The 23,407-nt window shown below is 38.0% G+C and overlaps 3 protein-coding genes across 15 annotated transcripts in view; 1 reads left to right on the top strand and 2 right to left on the bottom strand.

The window, feature by feature from the left end:
- The window catches only part of LRRC39 (leucine rich repeat containing 39), a 12,923-nt gene extending 10,526 nt beyond the window's left edge, over positions 1–2,397 (bottom strand). For 3 of the 9 annotated variants that reach the window (XM_086841782.1, XM_023931948.2, XM_023931940.2), the window contains exons 1-3: positions 1,937–2,049; positions 1,429–1,528; positions 820–865 (exon numbers count right to left, since the gene is read on the bottom strand). The gene's annotated coding sequence lies outside the window, so the exon portion shown is untranslated. Of the gene's footprint in view, positions 1–819; positions 976–1,428; positions 1,529–1,936; positions 2,050–2,308 lie in introns of those variants that run through there. The other 6 variants (XM_086841783.1, XM_023931942.2, XM_086841785.1 and 3 more) reach the window with 5 other exon arrangements.
- On the bottom strand, positions 2,162–14,786 carry DBT (dihydrolipoamide branched chain transacylase E2). Of its 4 annotated transcripts, none has more exons than XM_086841763.1 (12): positions 14,624–14,702; positions 10,435–10,558; positions 10,192–10,267; positions 9,209–9,390; positions 8,734–8,861; positions 7,762–8,005; positions 6,830–6,996; positions 6,112–6,189; positions 4,849–5,040; positions 4,616–4,687; positions 3,708–3,761; positions 2,162–2,397 (listed from the first exon to the last, which is right to left on the bottom strand). In XM_086841763.1, the coding sequence occupies exons 1-12, from the start codon at positions 14,672–14,674 to the stop codon at positions 2,362–2,364; spliced, it is 1,404 nt and encodes a 467-aa protein (XP_086697889.1). In that variant the 5' UTR covers positions 14,675–14,702; the 3' UTR covers positions 2,162–2,361. The 4 variants fall into 4 exon arrangements, with proteins under 4 accessions (XP_086697889.1, XP_086697890.1, XP_023787447.2 ...); XM_086841764.1 differs by lacking the exon at positions 2,162–2,397 and adding an exon at positions 11,552–11,616 and having other exon boundaries at positions 3,119–3,761; positions 14,624–14,721; XM_023931679.2 differs by lacking the exons at positions 2,162–2,397; positions 14,624–14,702 and adding exons at positions 11,552–11,616; positions 12,303–12,427 and having other exon boundaries at positions 3,119–3,761.
- Positions 14,773–23,407, top strand: RTCA (RNA 3'-terminal phosphate cyclase). 2 transcript variants are annotated; one of them, XM_086841777.1, is made up of 12 exons: positions 14,773–15,032; positions 15,241–15,786; positions 15,892–15,992; positions 16,853–16,996; positions 17,764–17,887; positions 18,375–18,433; positions 18,953–19,094; positions 20,246–20,370; positions 20,510–20,568; positions 21,127–21,221; positions 22,359–22,463; positions 22,824–23,407. In XM_086841777.1, exons 2-12 carry the CDS (start codon positions 15,742–15,744, stop codon positions 22,920–22,922), a joined length of 1,098 nt encoding a protein of 365 aa, XP_086697903.1. In that variant the 5' UTR covers positions 14,773–15,032; positions 15,241–15,741; the 3' UTR covers positions 22,923–23,407. The 2 variants fall into 2 exon arrangements, with proteins under 2 accessions (XP_086697903.1, XP_086697905.1); XM_086841779.1 differs by lacking the exons at positions 14,773–15,032; positions 15,241–15,786 and having other exon boundaries at positions 15,967–16,249.

Raw genomic sequence — 23,407 nt, 5'->3', positions numbered from 1 at the left:
ATTTGATAAGTGACACAAATGGCAACCCCAGTGTGGCACAGTGCAGTCTGGCCTTTGGATTCCTAGAGAGAGACTGGATTTTTTCCTGTAAAGAGAGGTCTGTATACTTTTCCCCTCCCCCACATAAATGTGATCACATTTACTAGTTTGAAGGATTAGCTTCTCTTTCAGTAGTCATCAGAGTACCTATCCTTCCCAATCCCCATCCCCAATATGCAACAGTAATGCTAGGTATGCATGAGGTTTTTTTGCTCCTGTCAGTGGTTACAGTTCAAAATGTCTGATTTTTTCAAGATTAAATTTCTATTGAGACCAAGTGATTAACTAATCTATCATTTCTTGTTGTTTAGAGACATTTTTTGAACTACAAGCTGTTTTAGGCAGAAAACTAGAAATCTTTTTTATATAAATTGTGCATAAAAGAGACATTTGTTAATAGTTGTACTACCAAACCCAGTGTCATACTATATATATAGTCAAACTAATTCTTATTTCTAGTAAAGCTTACTCTGGGCAACTATCTTCTGCATATTATTCAACAAGTACTTCCTTAGAACCATGAAATATCAAAGGATCTAAGTATATGACTACTTTCATGATAATTTCATTACAGTTATATAATCCATCAAAAAGGTCTTCTTCTTAGATCTTATGATTTGTCAAGAAAATAAAAACCAAAATAATCTTGCCATCACAGCCAACAATTCAGAAGTGAATTCCCAAGCATGGCTCTAAAACTACTGCAAATTCACTCTCAAGTAATCATATCTCCCAACAACTTCACCTCCAAGCATCAGAAAGAGTTTAACAACAACTTACCTCAATTATTTGGTGTTTTCAAGGATTTTCTGTGACTCATTGCTTTCTGGACAAGAGCAGAGATAAATTATGAATCTTGTCTGCATTACCAAAGCCATTTAAAACTCTCACTCAGACTCCAATGCAATGTCAGTCTAGTTCTAATTTTAACCTATGCTGAGAATAGAAGGCATCACATGAGGCACTTTTGCAATCCCCCCAAGTATTTACCACTGTTAAATCTTCCCAGTTTGCTGAGTGTGAATGGACCCTAAATTGGACTCCCATTAACAGAAATTGTGAACAAGAAGAACAAAGGAATACTTGTTATGCTACACAATAAATTTGTTTTACATTAAAAATGAAAATTAGAAACAAAAAGGTCAGTATTGAATTAAAAATAACTGCTTTCTTTAGTAATGTTTCTCTGCAAAGTAACTGAGCTTCAAAGTGCTATTAAACAGCAACTTTGACCAAACAGACTAGAAAAGGTATTACATCACTAAGTATTTTACTCATTACTTTTGCCCGTGCTGAAGAATTCTCTTGCTAAAGAATTTTACTGCAAATTATCGAAGTCCAGACAGAAAAGCAATCTTTACCAAGATGTGCAGAGGGGTTATTACTCACCCCTTTTCATGGTTCCAATCATGAAACATATTTAACATTCTATTTCTTCAAATAGCCCTTGGGGAGGATAAAAGGAGAACAAGTCTGTCGGTATCTTTTTCTTCAATCAAATGGGAAGAGAGAAACAACAATTATCACAAGTCACTATTTGAGGCAGAAGCCATAAAACTGGATGGTTCTAACCAATTGCACTGGAGTACAAAATGTGAAGATGAAATTTTAAAAGTATCATTAATTTGGTTATAACTCTACCACACAGAACTTTATAACAAAAAAACCCCAACCCTCTCCAGTCCACAAACAACTAAATACATGAGTACCAATACCTACTTTAAAAGACACTAAGTACTTTAGCTTTCTATCTTCTCCTTTTGTCTTAATCTTCTCCTATCCTAAGTATTTCAAAGTAATTTTATTACTTTCTTTCATATATTTCTATTTCCTCAATTTATTTTCTCAGTGGTCATTAAATCAAAAAATATCCTTAGCCTTTAGACTGAGCCCTTACCAATAATATACTTGTAGGAAAGTAGACATTAGGCTGTGTTCTTTTGGTAGCCTTGAGTACAGTATGTTCTTTAAGGCATGAAGAAAGAGTTTCAGTCACCTGTACAGGATTGCCTGCATAAAATTCACAAATAAAAACAATACTTTGTGGCTTTATATTTTTTATTAGGAATAAATAAATCTGATAAAAATGAAATAGGTGATAAGCATGATATATTAGTCAAACTTTGCAAGAAATGACCTTTATATAAAAGACCCTTATACCACAATAGAAATATTAATAGCACCTTACATGGATGCGCCACACTCCCCTTCATACATTACCAGCTTTCCTCTTACTCAGTTTCAGCATTATAGACAGCAGGGATTCTACCTCTGGTAGCCTGTCTCACATCTTCATGGCTAAATGCAATAGACAACTTTGGTCTACAATTTTGAAGAATGCTCCTGCTTTTGATATATCTAAAAAAAGGAGAAAATGTCCATTTTGTGCGTTACAAATTCATATTTAAGGCTATGTAAATGTGTTTTCTCATGTTTGTGTGAAACTTATGTGTTTAGAAGGTATTCATATACAACGGTTTTCTTCATATCTCCCATTAAATCAGCAGTGCAATTCTCATGATCTGTTTAGTTTACCTTAAAGCCACATAAGTTTTCTGTTCTAAAGACATTAACTTGAACTGATTCATTATGTGCCTTGTATCTGAGTTTAAGAAGTCTTTATCTCACAGTATTTTAAAATATTCATTCTTCGTTGAATCTGATTAATCTATCAGATTCTAGTATCTGAATATCAACAACAGAATGCAAGCTTTTAGATCATGATCAGCTTACTGTCAGGCTTACCTAATGGCAGAATAAAACAAGACCCTTCTTTTTTATTTTTTCTCTTTTTTCTCATTTGGTTTTAACAGGCAGATGCTTTCTATAAGAATCAAAAATAACTGTAAAGCATTAAGGGCTGAAACTACTTCCAGCCTTTAAAAATACAGGATATTCTAGAGAGTATTAAGGCCTTGATAGTTATCAATCAATGTTGTCAGTAAGCATTTGAATAAATATGGCCTCTTTGTTTATAGTTTGATAAAGAGTACCTGTGCAAGTAATTGCCAGAAAGAGTGGACTAGCAAAAGACTTAAGAGGTTTACTCAGTTAAACAACAAAAAGCTCTCTGGACATCTTACAGCAGAAGCATTAAAGGCATTTTATTTGTATATGATTTTTGCACAATCCCTTTAAGGAATTCAGATATTCTTTGTTAAAATAAATTTACGTGTCCAAAATGGAAGAACTGTGAGTATTCCCCTCCAAAATTTTCCTTCAGATTATAAATACTGCAGGTGTAGAGCAGTGGCACTCAGTCATACCAGCCTGACAATCATTCTTATTGTAAAAGGCAAAATAAAGACATTCCACCACCATATTCAGAAGCTGTGACCTATTCAGTTTGACAGTCTGCTGTAGAGGAAATTACAGCAATACTAAATGAAAGAAGTAACAACTAATTGAGACTGATCTCAGCTGTTGAGAACTTCCAACCACATAACATTATTATATAATGCACGTAGCAAAGGGCACATGTTAGCAGAGACAGCTTTTATAACTATTCAGTCTAATCCACAGAGTTTAAAGGCATATTCTAGCCATGGTTTCCTTTATTTAAGGTCTAGCAGCATCGAAGCAGGGTTCTCCAAGTAAGATTTCCACAAGTTCGAAAACCGGGCCATTGTAGCTCCATCAATGATGCGATGATCAGCTGACCAACTCACATTCATTATTTGTGCTTTAAATACTTCACCTTTGCCATTAAATCGAGGAAGAACCTAAAAATCAGAGGAAGGACAAAACCAGAATTATTAAATACTTTCATTAGAAAATCTGTATATTTTTTTTTCTTGCAAATTTGCTGATCTAAATTAAAACATTTTGCTGAATTAGACAGACAGCAGTAGCACCATGCTAAAAACCAAGACCTTTCCATTACTGTTTGTGCTGTGGATTAGAATATATTGCAAGCCTGCATAATAAACAGTCATAGCCTGCTTCCACCATCATGGAAATACTGAAGTAGTAAAAGCCTTTCCTGACTCAAAAGTTTCTTCCTGAATAGTTTATTGCACTTTTAGTTCTCAAAGTGGTAGTTTCCTTAAAGCATCTCTGAAAAGAAATGCTCAGAGGAAGAACATAGAATTTCAGTTAATACTAATTTCATTTTCAGCATTGAGCTCAAATATCTATATTAAAGAATTAAAGCCTGAGATTCAGAAAATATAAAACTGCCTTCACATTCAAAATTCTACATAGATTTCAGCTACCTGGCTCATGAAATTAAACTTCATTTTCAGAATACTTCTCATGTTTCCTCCCTGCTGATAGTAAAATTGGTATTGCCATGTTGCAAAACTTGTAAAACTGTATTTACATTGTTTCTTATTAACCAGAAGGCTAAACATGGATGTGAGGGAAATAGAACAGGATTCTGGAAAATAAATATGAACTTATGGTGTAAGAGACATCTAATTAAAGATTTGGTGTGTGCACAGTCATCTAAAAACATCCCAGCCTTTTCAGTCATGAGCTATGCATCTTCTCTGCAACAAAGTTGTTGTCCATGTTCAATTTGCTTTACAGATGACCTTAGCTAACACTCTCATCACTTGAGGAAAAGTTAATATACCTGTATCTTTCCAAGTGCTCCAATAGCTACTTCAGGAGGTAGTATAACTGGTTTGGCATAAGTGCCACCAATCTACAAAAGAAAAAAGTGGGGATATTATTTAACAGCTTATTTTAAACAGATTGCCTCTTAAATTAATTGCTACAGATTTTGTTCTTCACATATTAAACTTCAGTAAAGTTTGCATCTCAGAAGCAGATTTCAGAAGCAGCTCCCATTTTCCCTGTACTTACTGTGCCAATATTTGAAAGGGTGAATGTTCCCCCAGTGAGGTCACTTGTTCCCAGCTGGCCTGCAGAGCCCAAGGACTGGAGGCGATTTAATTCCACAGCAATGTCAAACACACTGCAGACTTGAACATTTTTCACGTTAGGGACAATTAAACCTTGCTCTGTGTCCATTGCAACTCCAATGTTGTGTGAAGCCTGCAACAAGTGTCATTAACCAGATATTAATATAAGCTGTCAACACAAAATGTATTTTACATAAAAGGCCACTTCAATCACATTTTCCTTATTTGTCTTTTTAACCTGGAAAGTGCTGTATTTCATTAGCAACTCCTGCATACAACTTTAAGGGGAGAAAAGGATGTCATTTTTCTTTAAATTAGCATCACACCTGCAAACTGTAAATTGACGTTGAAAATTTCACCTTCAGAGAATACAAAGTCCTGGAATCAACTTCACACTGAAAACATTGCACTTTAGGATGATCATATGTGTAACAAAATATAAACTGCAGATTTTAAACAGAGCACTGCAACTAAAAAAAAATAAGAAAAAAAAGAAAAAAAAAAAAAAAATTTGGTGTGTGCATAGTCATCCAAAAACAGCACAAACTTTTCAATCGTGAGCTATACAGTTTCTCTGCAACAAAGGGAGACTCCATGTTCCATTTCTATTAGAGATGAACTTAGCTACCAACCACATCACTGAGATCACCTGCTTTTCGTTTTTTGGAAGGAATATAAAAGGATTCTGAGAGATATTTATAAAACAGCACAAAAAGAAGTTTGTACTGGAAGGAGCAAATGCACATCAGGTAAGAAAATAGACACTTGCTTCTCAGAAGTATCAATCCAACAGCTTTTATAAAAATTATGTAACCTTTATCAAGAATAAACTTTAATATATAAGGTTGGAGTATTGGAAGAGTTGAATCACCATGCCGTTACTTAAAAATTGTTGTATTAGGTTTGAAATGTACTCATTTTAAAAGCTTGGCCCATATTCAGATGAAAAATAGGAAATTAAGATATTAATATGCATTTTTGAGGCAAGTCTGAATAAAAAAGTGACTCTTATCTAACAAACTACTGAAATAAGACCAACAATAAATCAAATCTAGGTCTCAGAATTTGAACACACAAATTATTTTCCTGCACAACAGCATAATTCTTGGTTGTTACAATTAGCTCAGACATTCTGAAAAGCCCCTGTTAGATTAGACTTTACTTTACACTTTCTGCTTTCAATGTTTATCCATAGTTTACAAACCTTATATGTGACATTTTGACAGTTCTCATCCAAAGAAGCATTAAGAATGGGATACTGCAGCAATCCCAGAGAGGCTGCCTGTTAAATATAACAAAAGAAAACAAAATAGATTTTTATATTTTATAAGCAGAGAGATCCATAGAAAAGAAGTAATGGTAGGAGAAAATTTAGATTAATAACTATATGTAATGAGTGTTTAGGAAGCACTTTTTTACTGGAGTGCAATAGCATTACCCAAAGTTTCAGACTAAGCTGTATATGCACTGTGCATGAGTGCAACTGCCTGCTTTTCTGAACAAAGGGACAACAGTGAGTGACCTAAGGAATTCATTAGCACTACAAAGATAATAATATTAACATCAACAACAATAATGATGCATTTCATAATGGTTCATTTTAAAGGAGTTAAAAAAATACTGACAATTTCAAAAACTTGTTTTGTGTGATTCAAATACCTGGTGATGCTTACCTCCATATTGAATGATGCTAAAGGCACCTTTCCCATTACTATTACAGAAAATTTCAATGATATTACATAACTAGCTGTAATTTCAACTGTAAATTGATAAATGGCTCAATAAACCAAAAAATAGTTGAAAGCTTTCCTATGATCTGCCATAACTCAGATGACAGGTGCTCCAAGCTTACAATAATCACTGAACACATTTTGGCAAAACCTGTGTAAGTATTCCATATAGAGCTCTGCTGCATGCCTTACCTTTATGAAGAAGGGCATAAAGGAAAGCTTAACTCCACGGATTTCAGCTAGAGGTTTCAACTCTTCTCGCAGCTGAACAAGTTGAGTCAAATCAATCTCATCAGAATAACCAAAGTGGGGAATCTTCAAGGCTGCACTCATAGTCTTTACCATGGCCTTCTGAAAACCTGGAAAATATTCATTGTCTTCTTAAACCAACAAAATGAGCTTCTGTGAAGCTGTGGTGAAATGTCATCTGTTTCTATTACCAAATTACACAAATTTAAAAAATCAAACCAAAGCCAAACCATAATCAAAGAAGAACAGGGTAAAGAACACTTACTGAGTTATTCAGCTCATAGAATTAAATTTTGATGTCTGTAATACTTCAGATTGTATTACTGCATCTCTCTCCTATATATGTATGAATTTGAGATCAAAATATGATAATCTGCATTATGCTTCCCAGAAAAACACTGCTTGAAAGGCAAGCAAAAAACTTTCATCTTCCCCTTTTAATGTGATTTTTTTTTACCTTAGTGTCTTTTATGGCACTGTTCTCCAGAACAAGTGTGAATGCTACTCACATAATAGTGCAGTATTCTATTATTAGGCATGATAAACCCTTTAATTCACTGCCCTTTGCCACTAATTGCACAACGATTCCTACCATGACAAATCTGTGTTTAGATTTCCTACCTGTTTCAACATACACCTGAAAAATGAGCAAGTGCAATTTGCAGCCCAACTCCATCCAACCAAAACATGAACCAATATTTCATAAAATAATTTCAGCAGAGATGTTTCTTACAGATAATGTTTTCCTAAATACTCACTTGCATAAGAATAACATGAAACACACTCCCATCAAAAGGAATCAGCTGTTCACAGTGCAACAGTTACTGGTAATCTACTGTGACCATGGTCTCAAGACTTTATATTTCATGATTTACCTGTTACAGGTTCAGTTTTATCTTTTCCTGAAAATGCAATGGGTCTGGAAACAGGTACAGGGATTTTACGTGTTTTGTCCTTTGGAGCAGCTGGCACAGCCTCTGCTCTCCGCACAGGTGGGACAATTTCAGCCTTCGGTGATGGAGGCAAAATAGCTCCTGTTTGTTTGGCCAAATAATTGAGTATATCTTCTTTAAGAATTCTGTTATCCTTCCCTGTTCCAACAACTTCACTCAATTTGATCTGAAAAGTACATAACAAGTTGTGACACTTCGGTTTTACTGCAACATAAAAGTATCTTATATTGGGAGCTATGGTTAAAAATTATTCCTATTTCTGACCCAACGTATTTGCAGTTTTCCTTTCTATAATTTATTAGGTATTCAGCACAGTTTAAATCATCCAAAAGTCCCACTAGGTATTTGACTGCATATTTCAAGGAGGAACTATGAATACTATTAACCTCCTAATTACCTCACAGGATCAATAGTGAAATATTAATTTAAGAAAAGCTATTTTTCACTTAATTCTCTCCTAAAAATGCACCATGAGCTTTCAAAACCAATGGAATATTCATATAAAGGAAAAGAGGTATTAGAAAGGCATGTAAAACATCAGCTAGTATATCATCTACTCTAATACAAATCCAAACAGCAAAACAAGGTGTGTTTTTTTATTTTTATTTTTCTCTCCTACTTTCTCTATTGAGATTCTCAGAAATCTCCTCTGACAGTTTCTTATTTTTATAAGAATTTTATAAAGGTTTTCTCAGTCATCAGCCTAAAGCCTCCTAGCTGTGTTTTAAGCCCAGTCATTCTTTTTCTAGCCACCATAATCATCAGAAAGCACAATCCTCTTCATTTTTACAACAGTTTCACACATTTAAAATGTATTTTAAAACAAGTGTTTTTCTAGTCTGTTAAACTGCCATATAAAAGCTGGGTAAACTGGACCTTATTCAGCAAACTTACATTGTTCTCCATGGCCAGGCGACGAACTGCAGGGGTTGCTAATGTTTTGTGACCTTTTATCTCTTGGTGAGTGTGCTCTTCATGAGACATAGGAGGTGTTTCAACAACATCTTCTTCCGGGGAAACACCTGCAAACAAAAAGAAAATAGTTAACTTTACTACATTATAAGCATTTGTTAAATTCCAACCTCAACCATTCTGTGACAGCTGAAGTTTTTATGATTTACTTTGAGCTAATGTGGATGGGAACACAGCTGGCTAAAGGCTGCTGCTTAAGCTAAATATTCAAGAGGAAATGTCAGGGAGATTTTAAACACTAATGAATATCACAAATTTCTCTACTCAAATTTCTTGACTTTATAAAGGGAAAAAAAGCTCTGGAGATTTTTGGGAGAAAAAAGTAAGCTTCTCTGTCACTGATTGTTTTATGACAACAAACATAAAATATGCATGAGAAAAAAATGGCTTACAATACCTTTTGAAGCATCGATTTCAATGTCCACTAGTGGTTTTCCAACAAAAGCAATATCATCTATGCTGTAATGGAGTTTTCTGATGACTCCATCGTAACGACTGGTGATAGTAACAGAGGCTTTATCACTCTGTACCTCACAGATGCTGTCAAACTGAGACACACTGTCACCTTCCTTTATGTACCTGGGAGGAAAGACAGAAAAACACGTTCTCTGTGTTCCTTTGGTAAGTTCAGTAGTATACATCCCACAATGTGGAAGTGCATTCCAGATGAGAAGACAAATTCTACATATTGGATATGTATGCCTTTCTGCTTGCCACAGAACTCTTTGTTAAGTGAAAAGACAAAATTATTATGAATATCATTACACACATATTACATTTATTTTAGTAAAGCAGAGTTTTCCTCTCAGATTAGAAAGCATTTAAGAATAAGAATGAGCCCAGCTTAATCTGTTAGTTCCTAGTTTCAGCTTGTCAATATACAAAGAAGAGGTATTTGTACAAAGAACAAGGCCTTTCAACACTGCCTTCCTTCACTGTACACTTTGATTTTGTTTAATCCATTCATCACTGGCTTTTTACAAACAATTTTAAAGTTCAAATATTTTACTAAAAGCAATAGAGAAAGGGTATAGGATAAAATTATGTGGATTCTCTAGTCATTAGTTTCTAAAGCTCAGTCTAAGTAAACATAACAAAAGACAGGCCTCCTGAACCCAAAAAACATTAATCACTGAAGGAAAAGCCTAAACACAGGTGCATCCCATTCCTTCCACTTTTTTTCACTCACAAATCTATCAGACTGAAAACAAACACAATGTAAATCTCAGTATGTACAAGGTTTTGAAATGTGCAAAATGAAACCTGGAAAACTTCACTAGTAACCAAAAAAATATTCTCAGATAATTCATTGATCATACAGCTAAAGCAACTAAACTACCTGCTGATTTCTTAGTGTATTTCCAGGAAAGCAGAGCTTACCATTCTTTTACAGTCACCTCTGTAATTCCTTCTCCAATGTCAGAAAGCTTAAACTGGACAATTTGGCCACATGAAACTTGAAACAGAGAATAAAAAAATACAACATGTTTAATATGAAATACAAGCTACCAGACAGAAAAGTCTGAATGCATCAGAAATAGTCTACACACCAGCCATATGCAAACCTCTAACATAATACTCATAAAATAGTAAAATAAATTATTTTATTATGAAAAAGATTACCAGCAGATGTTCTGAATAATCGCTGTTGATGACTAAACTTGAGGGCAGATTTGTCAAACACGCACACATATTTTGATTTTATAAAGCGAATGCTGCTGCACGATCTAACACGATGAATGCAAACCTGGGGAGAAAAGTCTCAAGGGTTAATACAATGGACTGAGGATATAGTGCTCATTTAATACTCCTGATGTAACACTCATACTAAAATAGTTTCATTCTAGTCTATATAAGAGAAATTCTTATGGAAACACAATTACACTGAATACATTCTTGAATATAAAATAACCTTTACATTAGCAAAAGCTTTGCTAGTTCTTTAACTTCTTTCACTAACACAGCACACAGGGAGATCAAAGCCACAGTGACATAACCAATTAACAAAAATCATGACAGGATTTGGTGAGTGATTCATTGCTATTGTTTCTCTCAGGAATTAGCTTAATCAGGGCAGGCACACAAAAAGCACACATACTATCAACTACATCAGACATCTGAAGTATTCCTATCCAGGATGAATGCTAGAAGTCTTCCCTAGACTGCAGGGAAAACCAGCATATTTGTCTTCATTAGTTCTTATTCCGATCAGAGGTTGATCAGAAGTACTGATCAGAAGTACTAATCAGAAAGGAAATTCACACCAGAGGGCCCAGAGAGTTGCCCTTTCATTTTTTGTTCGTATATAGGAGGCAATTGTCTTCAAGTAAGCATCATCTCAAATCAGCTTCAATGATATTTTGTAAGAACTGGCCATGAGATGGTTTTCTTTAATGGTTACAATTTCATTTATCCAGAAATCAACTTAAAAGTGTCTACAGAATTTTCTGAAAGATTCTTTATGCTTTAAAGCTTCTTGTAATCAGTCATGATTGTGATCAAAAGCAAAGCTGGTAGTGCTTGCATTGACATAAACAGGTATTTTATTAATTTCAACACGAGTTAGTTCAGACACGTTCTTATTCAGTAAAATTTATTAAATTTAATTTAATAATAAATTTAATTCTTGTGTTATGTTTTCTTAAGAGTGCTGTAAAATTTATAAAAATAACAGTTTCTTTGTAGATACTATCTCTAACTAGTTTAGAGATATGAAAAAAATTCAGGTGCTACAATGTACCTCAAGTAGCTCAAAACTGTAAAATTTAGAAATTATCTTCTTAGAGGAGCCAGAAAACAGCACACCTGCATGGGAAAGTTCATTTTAACTTCTTGTTTAAAAAATCCTTTCAGTAATTACAGAGCATATGAAACTTCTTGTTTCCCTCCCCACACCCCACGGTGTTCAACTATTTGCTATCACAGTCCACTTTTTAAAAAGTACATTATTCAGGGCCACACAATTCTGAACTGACAATGTACTAATTTTCTGTATTATTTATCCTAGTACTGTATTATATTTAATATCCCCTTTCTTTAAAAAACAAACCTTTTATACAATACCATCTATCAAAATGGACACAACAAAGTTCCATCATTTGAGTTACCTTTCACTGCCTGCCACTAAAATGGTACCTACTGATCTAGAATGAGCATTTTCCTAATTCCTATAACATGCAAACAGAAAATATTTTCATTTGTCCTCCAAATAACTTTCCATATTCAACAATCAGATAGCATGGCAATTTCCAGCTATGAAAAACTGTATTTTAGGAATACATTTAAAGTTCTCATTAAATTACAAAACTAATGTACATCTTCACAATCCTATTTTCTCCTACTTTAATTCTGGGTTTCTTCCCAGTTGAAGGTAACATGTTTACATTAAAATGTTACTGAAAAAGATGTTCAACTAGACCTTTTTGTCACAAACTTGCAAAAACCCTCTTTTCTCTTTACACGACCCTAAATGAAAAACATTCAGTATTTACCTGTGAAGATGATCACAAGGAGCACAAGGAGCACACTGAACTATTTCTAAATGTGAAGTTTCACAATGATTTCCATGTGTTTTTAACCTTTGGTTACCAATGCAGGTAGTGAATTAGTAATGTCACTGCCAAAAAAAGAGACTGGTGTTGTTATTGAAGAGTGACCATGCTGTTTCATATTATATCTGTAGGAATAATTCAAAACTACTGCATTTTTAAAAAGGAACTCTCTCTAGTTTTCAATTTTGCACATTCTCTACTAAAAAGTTGCTGTGCTAGTATGTTAAAGTAATAATGCAGGACACAATCTCTTCACAGAGCAGTGTTCCTTACTAGCAAGGAAAAAAATCCATTAAACAAAAAGACTGTGCTTACAAATTCAGCATTTAATCACCACAATACTGGTGTTATGCCAAACAAGGAAATAAAAACGGCACCTAAAAGACAAAATTAGCTCTAATATCCATAGCATACCCATCTACATATTTTGATGTCTGGAAAAATCAGTCAGTAAACTCCAAACATAACTGCTAGTAATGAGTTTGTAAATGTGGCTACTATTACACTAAACAGCAACTTAAAGGCAATAATGTCACATCAAGGTAACATCTTTCCTGTGCAAGTCTCTGATGCGCAGTGTGACTCTGGCAAAAAGGAACCAAGGGCCCACTCAAGTCCCTCTCTGGGACTGAGGCTGGGACTGAGCCTGGCTGACAGAGCCGTGCTCTGACCCGAGCCAGGAGGGGAGCTGAGTGCACTCAGGGAGAACTGCCTTGGCCCTCTGGTTTAACTTTGGTTGTTTCCTTAAAAACAAGACAACTCCAGCTTTCTAAATTACCACTGATCCTGAAAATGTATTCTGGCCTCAGACCAAAATATTTTAAGCAGCTTCCAGAGAACTGATTACCTGATGGATTAACACTAAATTTCCAAATCAAATTGAGCAGCTCATGCTCACATGCAATGATTGTGCATTAAAGGATACTGCCCTGCTGAACTCTCTAGACTTCTGTTCCATGGAGTCATTTTAATAAATATTTCCTCACATTGGATGTGTTCTGCATACATATTCTGTATTTCCAAGGATATAGTTACCAATATACTATACTTAATACTAAAGCAACATCTCTGGTAACATGTATTAATCTGATGTCATCCCTCATCTAAATACCCGGCACATGTCCCAGTATCCAGGTAACCGCAATTTCCCTGCCACTTAACACAAAAGCCCCCTGGCTCAGGTTCAAAACGTGCTTGCAGAAAATACACACTATAAACCAGCCAACTCTATAGTTTAGCATGCACATAGATGAGTGTTTTCATCTTACCAGACTCTCCCTCTGCATTTAAGAGTAGATGGTTAGAAATACAACTTAAAAGAAAGTGCTATTTTCAATGCTCTTAATTAGCAAAATTATTTAAAAAGTTACTAGCTGAAAACTGATTACAAAAGTATCATTTATAAATTCCTCATCCTTATACTTTATAATATGAATTATTAAGAGAAAAAAAAAATACTAGAAACTGGAACTGATCCTTAATTTTGTTTCCTAAAATTCAAAAGTTATTTCTTCTCTGACATCCCACAATGTAGGGATGATAGAATAATAAATCAACGCTCTTCACAACAGCAAGAAGACTATAATACAAGAAGACAGAAGAAAGCATGGACTAGGTCCACGTTCACGAAATTTTAAGTATTCCAGAAAGGCAACCAAGTAGATTCGCTTCTTATGGTAAGGTATCTCAACTACTTTTCAAGCATCAAGGCTCCTGGAATCCAAAGAAATCCGTTTCCCGTTTGTGTACGTGTGGCCACACGGTCCCCGTGCAGATGCGGTATACTAAGAGAGGTGATGCATGGGCGGAGAAGCGTTGATGGCACAGCAACGTACAGGCAAAACAATAATGGGATGACTTAGAAAGAGCAGAAGAGGACGTGTCACTAGCTTATTACAGAAAGGCACACGTTTCTCTCACAGGGAGCACGGGCAAGGGCAGGGCACTCCGGGGGCTGCGCGGGGCGGAGGGTGCTAGTTCTGGGGGTCCCTGTGCAGCGCGGGGCGGGCGGTCCCGGCACGGCCGGGGGCTCGGCCACCTGCGCGGAGCACGGGCAGCGCACGGCGGGCAGGGAGCTGAGGCGCCGCCCGCCCCCGGCCACTGCCGAGGCGGCAGCTCCGCGAGCTGCAGTGGCGCGGTGCTCGCTGTGTGCCCGCCGGACGGCAGGAACCGAGGACAAGGGCTCGGGGATGCCGCGCGTTATTCCTCCCTCCCCGGCTGGCCGGGAGCGCCGCCGCCAGCGGGGCTCCCGCTGCCCTTACCAGGCGCCCCGCGGCTCGGCAGCTGCTCCTCAGCGCGGTCACGGCCGCCATCTTGCCCGGGCAGAGCGGCCCCGCACACACCCCCGGCTCAGCCAACCGGCGGAGGCCGCGCCGCCACAGCCAACCAGGAGCGGGCGGCGCTCGGGCCCGGGCAGCGCGGGCGGCGCTCGGGCCCACGCACGCCCACGGTACGGACCGGGAGAGCGTCCCCTGTGCGGGGCCCAGGGCCGCGGCTGGCGGTGCAGGGCGTGCGGCTTCCCCGGGCCGCAGTAGCGGGAAGGGCAGCGCGAAGAGCCCGGCCGTTCCCGATACGCGTGTAATAAAGTCCCGAGCGCGCCTGCCAGACCAACACGCCCGTGTGTGTGGTTCTGTGAAAAGTGATTGTAGCCAGGTCGACCTCTTCTTCCAGGTGACGAGCGACAGAGCATAGTCTTCAGATGCTCCAGGGGAGGTTTACGTTGAACATTAGGAAGAATCTCTTCGGAAAGGGTGCTTAGACATTGGAACGGGCTGCCCAGGAGGGTGGTGGAGATACCAACTCTAGAGGCGTTTAAGGAAAAAACTGGACGTGGTACTTAGTGCCATTGTCTGGCTGACATGGTGGTATTCGTTTATAGGTTAGACTTGATAATCTCTGAGGTCTTCTACAATCTAATTCAGTCTGTGATTCTGAGGAAAACTAGTTTGTAACGAGGAGGGCAGCAGTCCGGCCGCTCCCCTCCGTCGGCAGCACTGTGCCCACGGTTCTGACCTCGCAAGTGCAGCGGTTGATACCGCTCCGGCCCTCAGGACAAAAGGTACTGCTTTCTACGGGAGGCCGGGACGCGGTCAGTACCGCGAGCACAAGGCAGCTACCCCTGCTGCTGCTCCCCACGGCGGAGCCTCCCCGGCCAACCCCGGCGGGCGGGCAGGGAGGCGCCTCCGCTCTGCGCCTGCCCGGCACCGCCGCCCGGCACTACCGCCCGCCCCCAGCGCCGGCACCGCGGCATCCCGGCCGCGCCTCCGCCGGCAAGCTCTCCTGGCCCCCGGGGCTGCTTCGCCGAGGACTCGCAGTATTTAGGGCCCCGCCGGGATCCCATCGGCGCGGCCTCTGCGAGAGACACCGCTCATCGCCAGCCATGGACGGGGACAGAGTGGAGATAGACGGCGGGATCATGGAGGGGGTGAGAGCCAGCGGGCCGCGGCTTACCTGGCCCGGGCAGCGGGAAGGGCTGGCGGGGTGGGCGGGAAGTGCCGTAGGGCCTGATGATCGCCGTTTCTCCCTGCAGGGCGGGCAGATCCTGCGGGTGTCCACGGCGCTGAGCTGCCTGCTGGGGCTGCCCGTGCGGGTGCGCCGGATCCGCGCCGGGCGGAGCCAGCCCGGCCTCAGGTGAGACCCTCCCCGGGCGGTCCCGGGGCGCCCAGCCGGTCACTTACGGTGTGGGGGGCCTTCCCGGGCCGGGGCACGGCTGCACAAGGCCTCGGCTGCTCTCGTCTGAATCATTTGTGTTTTCCATTGCTTTAAAAGGGCCTTTTTACTAGAAAATCCCGTCTTTGGCTCACAAGGAGTGAGAGGGAACGCTGGGGCATGAACTGGCCTGGGTTCCCTCGCCGGTGCCCTCAGCGCGGCTCCCCGGCCCGGGGCAGGTGAGGGCGCGGCCCGGCCGCAGCCTCGGAAATGGTTCTACGGGTGCTACGTGGAACACACGGCTTGAAACAGGGAACACACTCATGTAATGCCTGAGCGAAACATAGCTTACCGAGCGTACAGTGTTAAGAACAGGGAGTGCATATCCTAGTGTTGCTACAGTTAGTGTATTTCCAGTGTTAAGAACAGTTGGTGTGTTTCCTATTTAAATTACCTTAATAAATGGAAACAAGCACAAGGCAACTATATAGCAAACCTGTTAACTCTCTTGTAGCACTGCAACCGGTTCTGGCTCAGCCAGTATTGCCATCATTAGCCCGCTGCATTTCTGTCCAAGCATTTATCACATTACGACAAGCGACTGCTCCTGCATCTCATTTATTTGTCTGTACCCATTCTACCCATCCCAGTATAGCCTGAATGCTGCTCCTTTGGCTCCTGTGAACTCAGAAGTACTGTAGCAACCAGAATGAATTTCTGATACTTGTCTAATCCAAAATTTGCATTTGTATTTTTTTAGTTGGTTTTTAGTGGTTCTTTTAATGTAACATGAGCATGTAGTCTATTTGTATGTGTCTTTAACTGTTTGTTGTCACTCTAAGACCTCAGCATCTGTCTGGATTGGAGATCATTCGAGATCTGTGTGATGGAAAGCTGAATGGTGGTGAAATTGGCTCAACAGAAATAACCTTCACTCCTGGGAAGATCAAAGGTGGAACCCACGTAGCAGATACAAAAACAGCAGGGTATGTCTTTGTACCAGCTTCTGATAACTTTAAAATTATCACAATAGATTAGGGGGGAAAAAAGAACATTTATGCTTTGGTAATGACCCAGGATATGTGCTGCCTGAGCCAGATTTGTGTGACCCAAGAACCTGTAGTATAGGCAGGAGATGCATGAAGTACATGCAAAGTTTAAAAGCATGATAGATATAAAAGCTGAACACTTGGTTCATGTTATGAAAAAAGCAGGTGCCTGTGTCTTTAAAACTTTAGGTGTAATTTCTTTACATTTACTGTGTTACATACCAGACCAAATGTATTAAATTAGATAAGTATCTCACATCCATAAGGTCTGAAATAATCATCATACAATAAGGTAATTTTTAATATTTTACTTACACTTATAGTAGCACAGTCATATTAGTCTTTTGGAACATATTCCATCCATGTAATAAAATGTTACTGCTGCCAAAGCCTTTTCTGCTACCTAGGCCCACAGTTTTCATGGTCCCATCTGTATACTAAAGGAGATACATAACTTTTATTTCAGACAGAAGTATTAAAGTTACAATTATTGTGAAATGAAAACCTTCATATTTAGGCTTGCTAAGAACGCCAAGTTTTAAATTAGTATCTTTTAAGACTAATAAGTTTATAGATAATTTTAAAAATAAAATGCAAAAGTAGATGCTCTGGAAGGTCATCTGCCTTTGATATATAATGATTCTATGGAATTCTATGGATTATGAACATAGTCTGACATTTGAGTATCTTATAATTGCTTTTAGGAGTGTGTGTCTACTGATGCAGGTAGCAATGCCCTGTGTGCTGTTTGCTGCTTCCCCATCAGAGCTTCATTTAAAAGGTGGGACTAATGCGGAGATGGCTCCTCAGATAGACTACACAGTCATGGTAGGGAGAAATTCCTTTGTCTTGGTGCATCTTCCCTGAATATATGTGCAATGTAACTGCTGTTCCTCTTACTGCAAGTCTATTTGTGACCATAGAATTAGGCATGGGACTATAACACTATTAGTGTACTGGATGTAGAGAGCAACCAGTGTTTCATGGAATTTCCTGAAACAGCAAATAGTTTCTTTGGTTTTAATTACTACAGAAAATTTCAGTTAAAATGTATTCTTTATCTAGAAGTGCTAGAGTGAATTACTCTTCTTTTTTTCCATAAGAAAGTCCTTTTACACAAGGTGACATTGAGAATGAAGTATGAGAAATATCAAATAAGCTATATGGATGAGACTGGCTATCTTTTTTTTTTCAGTAACGTAACTGAATTTTTTGTGTTTAGCTTTTTTTTCTCTTTTAAGATTGCATAAAATAATGGGAAAATATTAATGCAAAATAAATTCACTCTGTGTTTTTATATGTGTTTATTTTTCAGGTTTTCAAGCCAGTAGTTGAAAAGTTCAACTTCACATTTAATTGTGACATAAAAAGGAGGTGAGTTGTGGAGCTGTGCAGCAGATCTGGGCCTTACTGAACCTGTGTGTGAGCAGAGGCACACACAGGGGGCTCTCAATCAAACTGAGGGATGAATTTATAATACATGAACTAATCTGCATTAGCTGTCCCTGTGTGTACTGTCACCCTATGATGAATGGGATATGATTCTTTGCTGTCTTCTTTTTTCCTTGCTGGGTCCACAGCTGCTGTGTAATGTTTCCTGTTGGCTCCCCTGAGGGGAGCACATGCTGAACAGGCCGTGCATTACTAACCTTTTCCAAGGTGCCAGTTAGGTTAGTGTTAGGAAATTAATAAGATGTGCATTACAGAGGATTAGTGTTAGAGAACCCAATTCCATCATAAGAGTTTCTAAGGCACACATCAAGAAAATTTGTATGTTACAGTAGCAGGGAACATAAAAATGTATGATGAAATATATGAAGAGCCTCCTGGCCCTTTTCTTGGTTTCCTTGTGATCATTGCATTTAGTTACATACAATTACTGTTTCTAAATAGGGGTTACTACCCTCAAGGAGGTGGTGAAGTTGTAGTCCAGATGTCTCCAGTCAAAGAGCTGAGCCCAATAAACTTAACAGAACGTGGCACAGTGACAAAGATTTATGGAAGGGCATTTGTTGCTGGAGCACTGCCTATCAAAGTAAGTGCTTATCATGGCTCTGGTAGTATCCAACTTTATATAGCTACATAAAATTGCATGCAATCTGTTTAACATTTCTCTACTCTCCTGTCTTTTGCAGTCTTACACAAGCTAAGCAACCTTATTAAACTGTTTTGATTATTCAGGCTGTAGAATATTATATTTGACATACCTAAAATTCATTCATCACACAGCAGTGTAAAGGTGAAACAGGAAATGAGAACAGTATCCTCATCCTTCACAGGACTCAAGAAGTCTTTAAAGACTTCTTTAAAGACTCAAAAGTCTTTAGCATATATTGAGAGATATCTTATATCTGATTTAGGTATTCTTCATATTCATGTGGATTATTTTAAATCTGAAATTAGGGCCCTTGTTCATGAGCACTCTAATAGGTGGAGGCCAGACTACAACAGGTTTTTCAGCCATTGCTAAGGGTATTAGAACAAGTTAAGGGTAGGTTTAGACAAAAATTAGAAGGAGAGAAATTTGCTCCTTTATATCTCCTTTCTGTTCTTCCTGTCCTGAGTGCTGAGATCTCCTTAAGGTTCCAGCTCACATACAGGCTAGGAATTAGTAGAGGAAGGAAGAGGAGAAACTGAATTACTTTTCAAAAAGCTGTGGACTGCTGGTTTTGGTCTTAAAATCTCCAAATCCATGAATATAGCTATGATTAGATCACAGGATTGGGATAAGCTTTGTATTCCCCCCATTTGCTTGTGATGTAAAATTGTTATTTTATGTATTCTCTCTTACAGAGTATATTCTGTACATAATTATTGGGGGGGGGTGGGAATTTTGCACTTGTTTTTGGGGTGGGCCATTTTTAGAAGCTAATGTTTTGCAAGAAGACTAAAATCAAATACTTTTCTCTATGAATGAAGAAAAGTTCTTGAATTTCTATTGATATTGAAGTTTCTGTATACATTTATATAACTGTCATTTGTACAACATTTAATGTTACCTTAATTTTGTAGAAAAATTTTCAGAAAAAAATCACGTTCAGTTCTTGTAGGGCTTTATAACAATCCTTTGTTTTTCTAGTTAATAAAGTAGCCCCTTTATTCAGGGATTAACAGTAATAATTGAATTTATGAGGAAAATGTATTGCTATATTACATAATTACTGGGTTTATGTCTTGTCTTGTTAGCTGGCAAAAGACATGTCAGCAGCAGCAGTGAGATGCATCAGAAGAGAAATCAGAGATCTTTACATTAATATTCAGCCTGTCAGAGAACCTGATGATCAAGCTGTTGGGACTGGAAGTGGAATAATGTAAGTTGAATCCAAGCTGTCTGTTGTTAGCTCTAATCTTGTTGGTTGATTATCTAGATCTTGATTACATATCTGGTAAATAAACTGTAATATGAGTGATTTTGTTCTTATTTTTAATTATGTTTGTTTTTCTGCTTAGTATTATTGCAGAGACTTCAACAGGTTGTTTGCTAGCTGGGTCAGCACTTGGCAAGAGAGGTAAGAATTCCATGAATTCTTTGAGACTTAACTGAATAAACCAATAACAAATAGGAATCTGAAGTATAATCTGTTTAATGATCTGATGCTTTGAATGTTTCATTTTTAAATGTATAGAAATAAAGGACAGCAAAAATTAGTAGATTTAAAACATAGTAAATGGAAATTTACAAAAATTACTGAACTGTTAACTTTACCTCATATCAGAACGGATAATCACTGCAAATATTTCCGAACTTTAGGAACACAGGCTTTGTGTTCCTTTACATGTGAAGTTTTTGGTCAAGAGTGAATCTAGATTAAAATAAATGGAAGAATAAATTATTTGAATCTAATGTTTTTCTGACTAAATGAGGCTACTTTCTTTCCACTGCTTAGGAAGTATAGACTATATATGAGCATAAGATGGGAAGGGTTTTTTAAGCAGACATTTGAGGCAAGAGCATAAGATTTAAAAAGTTGATAATTCCTTGGGTTGTTTTGTTTGGTTTTTTTTTTTTTTTTTTGTATTTTTAAAATTTTAAATAGTAATTTTCAGCTTTCTGATTTCTCTCTTAGGAAAAAATGCTGACAAGGTTGGCATTGAAGCAGCTGAGATGCTGCTTCAGAATCTTAAACATGGTGGAACTGTGGATGATTCTCTGCAAGACCAAGTAAGGTTACTATATGCATTTACATGAAGTTGAAGTAGAAAGAACATGTATGCACTACTTGTAACCAGTACAGATCTGAACAGGGAAGGAACAAGATGTTAGTAGTCTCAGAGCTATGTAGTCACATCACTAGAATTAGCAAATTATATACAGTTTTTAGGAACCACAAATGCTTTTAGCTTTGCACCAACACCCTCAAATTTTCCCTTTCTCTAACCCCAAATAAGTATGGAAGAAGGAGGCAGGAATTTGCTTCTATTTGGCATTCCATGTAGTGCAGTGATAATAGCTCCCTCTTCACATATATAGAATGATGCTAAAGGAAGGTATCAGAGAATATCTAGGACATGCTCCTGATTATCTTTCTCCCCTAATTTAATTTAAAAATGAAGGCTCTTCACTGCCTTATTTTAGCCTGATAAGAATCTTGGGTTGGTTTAACTAGGATGATGTTACCTCTTAGCTGTAAACACCTGGGCACACATGAATATTATGTAGTATAATAAGTATTTCAGTCTTGGATTCAGCCTACTTTTTTCAAAGCATTCAAGTACAACTGATGGGAACAAGCCAGAGTCACTGTGTATGAGAACTGCAGAGAGTTAATCACACCTTGTAGTATTCTTGTTATGGTGATGTTTTTAAGTCAAATCGAAGGTTTTCAGGTGCCTGGTGAATATGTGATCTGGAAGTGTTAGAATTAAAATACCTCTTCCTGAGTTTCTCTCCATATAGGTAATCTATTCTGGATTAGTAGATTACCTAGAGTATTTAGTAATCATTAGTACCTACCATTAGTAATCTACTAGTAACCATTAGTAATCTACTAATCTGGAGTCTGATGTGACTTTAGGGGAATATACAGTGGGGGAAAGCAAAGTTAAATGTAGTAGGGATTCAGGGACAAGCTCCACTGTGGAAAAGTAACCCGTCTGTAATGGGCATTACAGTAGCAATCTCCAAACTTCTGGAGCCTTGGATCACTCTTCAAACTAAGCTTCATGAACTTTTATGAAACCTAGAAGACAGTATTTTTATATCTACAGACATTTTGCATGTTTTGGTTGGGGTTTTTTTAATCAATAAATTACTGGAATCTGAAGAATGATTTAATAATTACCTTTCTCTCCCTTTCAGCTGATCATTTTTATGGCACTAGCAAAGGGAGTGTCTAGAGTGAAAAGTGGACCAATTACACTTCATACTCAAACAGCTATACACTTTGCAGAGCAGCTAACAAAGGTGAGTCCATTCCAAAAGGAAGTTCTTCCAGTAACTTGGTAATGTACAGTTCATCAGGCAGTGTGAGCTGAACTTGATGATGGAGGACAAGCATTGATAAAGCAATTGCTATAATATTTAACTGGGAGATTACCTGTAGAAAGTGAGCATGCTCTAGAGTTAAAGGCTTTTAGAATGGTTAGATACTTTTATCACCTTTATTTAAATTTAAATGGCTTTTTGAATTAAATCTGTCAAAGCTGTAATATACATACACATGTGGCAGTACAATTATTGGACATCAGATATTGAATATCTAAACTGCTCTATGTGATAATTTAATTATCACATGTAAGTGATGTATTTCTAATCCTCTTTTAGGCCAAATTTACTATAACAAAATCAGAAGAGGAAGATCCCAGTAATGATACCTACATCATTGAGTGCCAAGGAATGGGGATGATAAACCCAAATTTATAGTGTTAAAAAAAAAAGGCAGTAAGCTGCCACAAGAAACACCCAGCATACCTCAGTGATGTATTGCACTACACTTCATTGGATGTATAATCTGCCTGAAGAGGAGGAGCCTTCTGTCACATCAGAGTGATTTAACTTGAAGGTTGATGTCAAGCTTTTCCTTGGTATGGTGAGAATCAGTCATGTGAAAAATGAAAACTTTACTTTTTTTTTTTTTTTTTTACTATTTGCAGCAAAATGAGTAGCAACAGTACAGCAAATAGAATATACTGTATGTATGCAAGAGCTTCAGTTAGAAGCTTTGAATTTTACCCAAGTAGAAAATAACTATTTTAGTTCAGTATTTCTTTCCCTTTTAACAAATGAAAGTTTTGTTCTCTGGAAACCTTTATGTTATGAGGTACATAGAATGAAATACACCATCAAATCTGTATTGCTGTTCTTCCTTAGCCATTTGCTAAATAATAAAGCAGTATCACCGTCTAAAA

Source organism: Cyanistes caeruleus, chromosome 9, assembly GCF_971803275.1.
Source record: "Cyanistes caeruleus chromosome 9, bCyaCae1.hap1.1, whole genome shotgun sequence".
In the NCBI taxonomy this organism is placed as follows: Eukaryota; Metazoa; Chordata; class Aves; order Passeriformes; family Paridae; genus Cyanistes; species Cyanistes caeruleus.
Note: the sequence above shows the minus strand (reverse complement) of the source record. Positions and strands in the feature narration are given on the sequence as shown.

Coding starts and splice junctions, on each gene's coding strand:
- RTCA (XM_086841777.1), top strand. CDS start 15,742: ATGGACGGGGACAGAGTGGAGATAGACGGCGGGATCATGGAGGGG. Junction 15,993..16,852: donor CGGAGCCAGCCCGGCCTCAG/GTGAGACCCTCC, acceptor TGTCACTCTAAG/ACCTCAGCATCTGTCTGGAT. Junction 22,464..22,823: donor TTGCAGAGCAGCTAACAAAG/GTGAGTCCATTC, acceptor ATCCTCTTTTAG/GCCAAATTTACTATAACAAA.
- DBT (XM_086841762.1), bottom strand. CDS start 14,674: ATGGCGGCCGTGACCGCGCTGAGGAGCAGCTGCCGAGCCGCGGGGCGC. Junction 9,391..10,191: donor GAGGTGACTGTAAAAGAATG/GTAAGCTCTGCT, acceptor CTTTCCTCCCAG/GTACATAAAGGAAGGTGACA. Junction 5,041..6,111: donor GTCAAAATGTCACATATAAG/GTTTGTAAACTA, acceptor CACTTGTTGCAG/GCTTCACACAACATTGGAGT.